Source organism: Dicentrarchus labrax, unplaced genomic scaffold (assembly GCF_905237075.1).
Source record: "Dicentrarchus labrax unplaced genomic scaffold, dlabrax2021, whole genome shotgun sequence".
Taxonomy (NCBI): Eukaryota; Metazoa; Chordata; class Actinopteri; family Moronidae; genus Dicentrarchus; species Dicentrarchus labrax.
In genome coordinates, this window is record NW_026136706.1 from 10,032,054 (window position 1) to 10,039,399 (window position 7,346).

Below are 7,346 nucleotides of genomic sequence, written 5' to 3' on the forward strand. Positions count from 1 at the left end.
GATCTGTGAACATTTCATCACATTTATCTAGCAGAGAACTTCTTCTATGATAAGACACCAACTGGCAAATGAAGTAAATAGTTCTTGAAGAGCATTAGTGGCAAACAGTGTCTTGAGGTTGATTATCTCAGTGACTAATGCTCTGTCACTCTGTGGTATGAGAGGGCCCAGCGAGGACCCCCAGTAATGGAGCCTGAGCAGGTGCTGAAAGCCCACTGACATCAGGGGGGAGTGCACTGACAAGAATTTCTGATGAATTTCAATTACTGATCTATTAAGGCTAATGAGGTAAATGAGCAGCCAGAATACATTTGCTAGATAGCTCGAGACAAGACCATGGCGGTTTGATGTGATTTTGTGCGCGTGCAGCCACAGCAGGCACTATGTGTTCATGCTACTGTTAGAAGTGTCTCTACATTAGCCTGCTGAGTGAGAACTGAAAGGACAGGAGCAAATAACAAATGGCTCCAAAGGAACTGTTTCCCAAACATTAGGCATACTTTTTTTGGTTATGTTTAATAAAAGTTGGTCTTTTTACTCTTGGCTGGAATGTCAAGTCTAAATGTAAGATCAGTGTGCCATCTACTGGAGTTACTGTAACAGAGCACAGATGCAGGGTTACCTGTATTCTCAGACATATAGTACCATCTGCTGGCTTGAACGGCATCATGGCGAAGCTCAAGTTTTTAAAGATAATTATTTTTATTACTACTTTAGCTCTCTTTAAGAATATTGAACATCTATAAGCATGATATTGGTAAAAAAAAAAAGAAATGATAAATTAATTGCTTGTCCATGCTTTTTTATTGTGGCAGAGCAGTCAAAAAACATTCTGAAGTTAAACTGCCATCAGGTGTCAGGTGTCAAGTTCAAATAATGCTTAATATTGCTCCAATAAAAGCAGTTTCCTCAAGTGAAAATCACTATTACTCTCTACTTCTAATTGCAAGTATCATTAGATACATTCACCCCATTGGACCCTAAACATGGCAGCTAGCTATGGGTAGCAGTAAGCCTCAGTTTGTGCCACTTTTACATTGTGATAAATGCTAATACAGACAGGCAGAGTGCCAGACTTGAGATTGTTTTCTCAAATACAGATAGACAAATAGAATTAGCTGTTTAAACCCCTTGTAATGTATGGCTATCTTTTCAATCAATAAACTTAAATATTCATATAAATAATATAATATTCAGTCCATCTACAACATGTATCTGTCAAGGTAAAGATTTCTTGAGGTAAAACCAAAAAAATTATTAAAATTACTGTTGGGCTTGCATTTGTTGTTCACAATGTTCGGGAGTAGGGAACTGCATGTAATCAAACGAGTAGTTTGACTACATTTTGCAGTAGCTTTCTGGTAGTTTAACTACATTCATATTTGCTTAGTGATTCAAATTAACTTGCTTTTTTGCTATTTTTTGTGGAGTTAACTACTGAAACTACAAATATTTTGTATTATATAATTGCTTCTCTATTGTAATTGAGCGTCTTTCGACCAGCCCAGCCAGTGCATTTGTCAGGCAGCCCGCACCACACACTTGCCCTTTGTGTAGCGCATTGTGCAAAAGGGCAGGCTTGCTCAGTGCTCACACAGCGACAGCGTCATCATGCATAAACCTTGTGAATCTCAGCCTGAGGAAGAAAGACCATGGCCATATTTAGGCAAATACATAGCACTGACTAGAAAACCCTGTATTTTTACTTGTCAGCTATGCTTGCACTCTTACATGAATAGTGGGGTATATTATATTTTATTTTTTGGTTTATGTATGAACTGTGAACAAGTGTCACTTTTTACAAAAAACTAAATTCTGCATTTTTTTTGCTGCCATGTCACTTTTATGTAGTTTTTGTTATAATTTGGTATCATATGTACATTGTAATTCTAATTTTCTAAGTAGCTTTATTTAACCAAACTTGATTTCTCCCTGAGTAGTCTTGGTGTAGTTCAACCTCTTCCGGTGAAAAGTAATTGGTAGCTAGCAAACATATGCTTTCAAAGTCCAAGGTTAAAGGCTGTACTGTGGCTGACAGATCGATAAAATCAGTAAAAGCCCAATAAAGTCCAGTCTCACTGTCCTGACCTGACACCCCATACTGGTGAAAAATACCTGGGCCAGCCAAATATGTCAGTGTGTGAAAACAACACTGACGTATAACGTTTTAAGTTGATTTTACCAGCTTGTTAGCAGCGTTAACAGTGCCCTGCATACACATACATCAAATACAGAGCAAGTGGAGTTGTGTTTCTGGCCACCTGAAAAAGTTGTGAAAAAGTTCACTCTACATTTTGTTCTTTTTAGCCTCTATTAACTACTCCAGATAGGAAATTATCCAGCTCTTTAGCAGCTAAATGCTTCACTTCACCAGATATCTGTTTGCCATTTAGTAAGTAAGCATGAATAAAATTATATTTATCGTTTCTAGATCAGATATCATAAAGTGCCTCACAAAAATACATAAAAAACAGAATTTAGAAAAAATAGAGATAAAAATAAATGAGTAAAAAGTAATTAGTAACTCAATTGTTTTATTGATCAGATTGGTACACATACAGAATAAATGATGTGAGTATAGATTGAAAAGACTGAAAATACAGCATTTGGTGAACTTAATGTTAGGCAAATATTCTTTACTTTTGCAAGAAGATAAATCAGACTGTGTGAACATTTTTCCATACTCAAGCATGAACGAGTATGCAGCTCAAATTACTGTTGAACATTACCCTGCCATCTTTTTCAGTGCTGCACTTGTTTCTGAGAAGGTCTAACATGCCTGCTCTGATCTCTGGGGTGAAGGACTGGTAGAAGTGATCTTTTGCTGTCATGAAATTCAGCAGACGTTCTCCAGTCTGGCTGCTTGGATTGAAGCACTCTGTGATGTCGAAGGTGTTGAGAATGGCATGCTCCTCGTACTTCAGACCCTGACTCTTCAGGCAGGCAATAACATCTGCTGATGAGCGGTACTCTGTGATGGCGTCAACACAGAGCTCCTTCTTGTATGTCTTCCAAAGGGTGTCCCAACCAGCGTTACCTGGATAGGAAAAATAAATTAAGAAGAAATGTACTCATCAATGTAATCATCTGAATTGTTTTTTTCCAACACAAAGAATCCCTTCCAGCACAAATAGAAATAAATAAGTAGCCGTATAGCTCAGATAAATGAAGTAAAATTTGTACATGTTTGTTCTTCAGTAACGATTCAATATCTCTTACAGAAATGTATTTAAGATTATTAAATATTCTTTGAACAATAATGCGTGTATGATAAAAAAAAGTATATTTTCCACATTAAAGTCCTTCAAAAGACATCTACTCCTTCTACCTCATTAAACATCCCTGAATCTATGAATATGCTAATTTTGTTCATTCCTAAAGTTTTCCTGCTGGACACAAGGTGTCTCCTGCTTCACTGTAAAGTCCATTCTAAGTGTGCTCATATGCACTGGCGGCTTCAAGTTCATTATTGGACAAGGTTTGATTTCCAATTTGTGATATCACAAATCATGCTCGTAGCCCCGCCTCTTAAAAATCTGATTTTCAGTGAGCACAGAGAAACTTTCCACTTCCAGCAGATGAATGTGAAAACATCCTTCTAGTGTCAAACTCTGCACACACATCATTCTTCCCAATAAAGGTCAAACAACAACTGTAGGAACAAGAAGAAAAATATATTTTGGAGTGGAGGGGGACAGGGGATTAGGTGGAAGAAGTTCTTCTTACCTGCTTCAATGATGATCATAAGCCTGCCATTCTTCTTCAGGAGGCTGTGGTAGAATTTGATTGTATTGGCGAGGTTATCCACATAGTAGATCATCTGTCAGGGAGGAAGTTATGGTGAAACTTTGATTTGACCTTTCGATTGAAGCTGGCATATGAAATCCCAAATGTTTTCACTCACTGTAGTTTAATCAGGGACACTCATGCCAGAGGACAGTATCTATGATGACTATTTATCGCACTAATTGTTTTACCAGAAAAGGTTTTGCTGAGGTTCCCCAATGAAACCAAGCAGCAGTGGAGGGCTCAGTGGGGAGCTAAATAAATCTCTAATAAAGTTTACAGTACTTGTTCAGGGGGTAACCCAGGCCAACATGAAGCAAAGCCCCAAAGCCAGAAGTGAACCTCCAAAATCTTCTTGTCATTAGATCATTCTTACATTGAATGTCAAAATACCTGAATCATGTGAATGAAGTCAAATCTCTTCATGTCTCCCTTTGCTTTGACTTGCTTCTCATAGTCCTCACTGTTCATGATATGCCAAACAAATGGCACTTTCTGAAGGTTGGTGGTCTTTGCTACCAAAGCTATAAGTTGAACATAAAATACAACATTGAGATATACAGTATATGGTGACAATTTATATTACAAACCATGACTTAAGCATAGATTATGATCAGATAGATATACAGTACCACAGTTAGTGTTATAATAAAAATGAGAGGCTTTTATTGCAGTCTGGGCTAGAGCAGTAATTTACTTCAGTAAACTTCAGTTTAGAGAAATGTGTGGATCAAATCCATCATGCAATGGCCAGAAAAAGTGTATTTGTGTATCAGTAGATATCTCATGTATTTTTCCCTCTTTTTACACATTTAACAGGCAGCATTGATAGCCAAAGGTAAATATGTTCAAGCTGTTTTTACATTTACACCTGGCATATGTTAATAGAAATATACTGTATATCAAATTGTGTTTTCTGTTTCGTGACAAATTAGTAGCTAAGGATATTTTGGCAGACTTCATGGGTTGTGTAGAGTCACAAATGTGGCTGTAGGTAATTCAGTGTGTGTTCTTTTCTGACAAATATAACAAAAAATGACCACGATTACTACTACTATTACTAAAAATGATATAATAATAATTTTGTTTCACAAAATGTTCAGAAGAAATAAGGAATAAGACAAAGGGACAGGACTAGACATTATAAAAAAAAACCAAAACATTTCACTGGTTGTGTACAGCATTACAATACCTTTGAAGTTATCTGTGAGCGGAGAGCTGCCCTCCACAATGTCAGCAGTGATTGGGACAGCAGGGAATGTAGACTGCAGCAGAGTGAGGATCTGGACATCCACCTCCCCTGCAACAAACCAGGGAGCCTCACTGTAATGCTGCTTCAATGTGAAAACCCCATGGCCAAATTCAATGTAGCATCATTATTTTGGAAAAAGGGTCACATTTTTCCCCACAGTGGGAGTCCTGACATCAACTGAGCTGTCTGTAGGGGAAGTATTAATATATATATATATAATAAACATAACTGAGCAGTGTATTTCCCTGTGTCCTTTAAATGAAGCTGTTTCTTTGAACCTATAAATCACAAAACAATGCAGTCTCTTGCACTCCTGGATTTTTGCCATTGTGCAAATTACACTACAGTTAGTAACCACAACAACATGTGTTTGTTAAACAGTTGCCAGTTGCTGTATCTCATCTCATACCTCCACCACTTCCGACACCAAGAATATCCAAGCTGCTTTTCTCTGCTCCAATTCTACAACACATGATAGATGGAAAACTAACTGTAATCAAATGAGAAGTTGAAATAGCAATTAAATCCCTTTTTATCACCTAATAGCACATAATAACTAAAATATGTCTCTAAAATGTTGATTAATACCAATAATTTGACAGTTTTTTGGCCTGATTGTTAACAATTCACTCTTAAACAAAACATATAAAAAAGCAGTAGTATATAGTACCTCACCCCTAAAGTAGTTTCAATTTTATGCAATATTTATCATATATTACTTTACAATGAATCCATGTGTATATACGCACAAAACATCCTTCCAATTAGAGACTATTATATGTAAAGCATATATCAAGTCTGCTTCTGTATGGAAACAGGAAATTACAGGAACAGTGCAGTATATCCTACAAGCAGTTTTGGATTGCATCATTGTTCTCATTAATTACTCTAAAACAGTGCAGAGTCTGTCTTAAAATATGTTCTGAATGAAAATGTATTAAAGTGAAAAAAGCCATTAGTGCCAAATGGGTACTGTAATAAAACTGCACTGTACCTCAGTGTTATTAGGGTTGTTTGGACATCGAAAATGGGCACAAGCACATTTTTTTTTTACCCAGCATAAAGGGCATTACAGTAGCATGACTCATCTCTTCATCTCCCTTTTAAAAAGGCAACTGAGACAGGTTAAGTAGTAAAAATAGTTAGAGATTCAAAAATTAATAACAAAAAAATAAAAAAACAAGTGCAGTGTGGCACTCCCAGCTTTTCATCTGGTACCTTTTAAATTCTCCTGGCAGGACGTCTTGAACACACTGGAGAATGGCCTTATGCTCTCCGGAGTGTTCAAGGTAGAACTGAAAGCTTTGGACAGAACTGCCCTCATAACAACTCTGCTTTGTTTCTGCAGCCATGACTGATTCCTGCAATGCATTGCACACGTTGGAAATCAGAAAATTAGCAATGATTTATGCATGGAAAAACTACAACAACTATTCAAAAACTGACTTTAAATGAGGCAAACATCAATTGTTCATTGCAAATATTCAATTACCTTGAGTATGTGGAGAGTAAGGACAGAGAGTTGGTAAGTTGGAGAGTCGTTGGTCTCCCACACTAAAGTTGCAGCTACTCACCCCTCCCACAGGCTGGGAGCTCTCATGAGCATTTGTTGCGTAACTCTTGAAAGATGAACTTTGCCTGTACATCAGAGCCAACCGCAGCTGTGCTGTCAGATTCCTCTCCATGCATGTATTCCAGTGGCTATTTCGAAATCAGTCTGATCATTAGCAACCCAAAATCCCAACAATGATTTGTTTCAAATGTTTAATAGTTAAACTTAACTACTCAACTTTTTTTTTCTCATTTTTACTGTCCCCACTTTTTTGCAAGCATGATCAGCATTTTACAGTTACTATCAATAAAGTCAGAGCCAACACATCCACCAAATATGCCTGTTCAATGCACGGAAAGAAAGAGGTGCTGGGAAATTCGACTTGGAAAATAACAATATGATTTGCAACAAATAAGGGGTATTCCTTGATTGATCAATAAATTATAGTTATAAATGAGGTATCATTGAAACATTTTTATATCACTTGATACACAACTGTGTTGATAACAGACAGCATGGCTGCAGTAAAGTAGGCTGACTGTTTATTCAAAGCTGCTGCTGAAACTCCTGATTGATTCTGTGCGAAAAAGTTTGGACATGTTGCGTTTTAAAAGCACGTAGATTAATAGTCTGTGAGCTCAGGTGTTAAACAAACACAGTGTTGACTGATCTTGTAGTCAGTGCTGTGTGTATGTAGGTTACAGCCCCCTCACTCTCTGAATCAACAGAATGACGGGACTGTACGGGACAACTCCT

At 37.2% G+C, this 7,346-nt stretch overlaps 1 protein-coding gene across 2 annotated transcripts; it reads right to left on the minus strand.

Annotated features, from left to right (window-relative positions):
- Positions 1 to 2,517: 2,517 nt before the first annotated feature.
- LOC127366064 (histamine N-methyltransferase A) lies at positions 2,518 to 6,695 on the minus strand. Of its 2 annotated transcripts, XM_051404770.1 has the most exons (7): positions 6,531 to 6,695; positions 6,257 to 6,399; positions 5,448 to 5,500; positions 4,979 to 5,086; positions 4,180 to 4,310; positions 3,727 to 3,820; positions 2,518 to 3,037 (listed from the first exon to the last, which is right to left on the minus strand). In XM_051404770.1, exons 2-7 carry the CDS (start codon positions 6,388 to 6,390, stop codon positions 2,685 to 2,687), a joined length of 873 nt encoding a protein of 290 aa, XP_051260730.1. In that variant the 5' UTR covers positions 6,391 to 6,399; positions 6,531 to 6,695; the 3' UTR covers positions 2,518 to 2,684. The 2 variants fall into 2 exon arrangements, with proteins under 2 accessions (XP_051260730.1, XP_051260731.1); XM_051404771.1 differs by lacking the exon at positions 5,448 to 5,500.
- Positions 6,696 to 7,346: the final 651 nt, after the last annotated feature.

Coding starts and splice junctions, on each gene's coding strand:
- LOC127366064 (XM_051404770.1), bottom strand. CDS start 6,390: ATGGCTGCAGAAACAAAGCAGAGTTGTTATGAGGGCAGTTCTGTCCAA. Junction 4,311..4,978: donor GCTCACAGATAACTTCAAAG/GTATTGTAATGC, acceptor TTCAACTTATAG/CTTTGGTAGCAAAGACCACC. Junction 3,821..4,179: donor ACTTCATTCACATGATTCAG/GTATTTTGACAT, acceptor CCTCCCTGACAG/ATGATCTACTATGTGGATAA.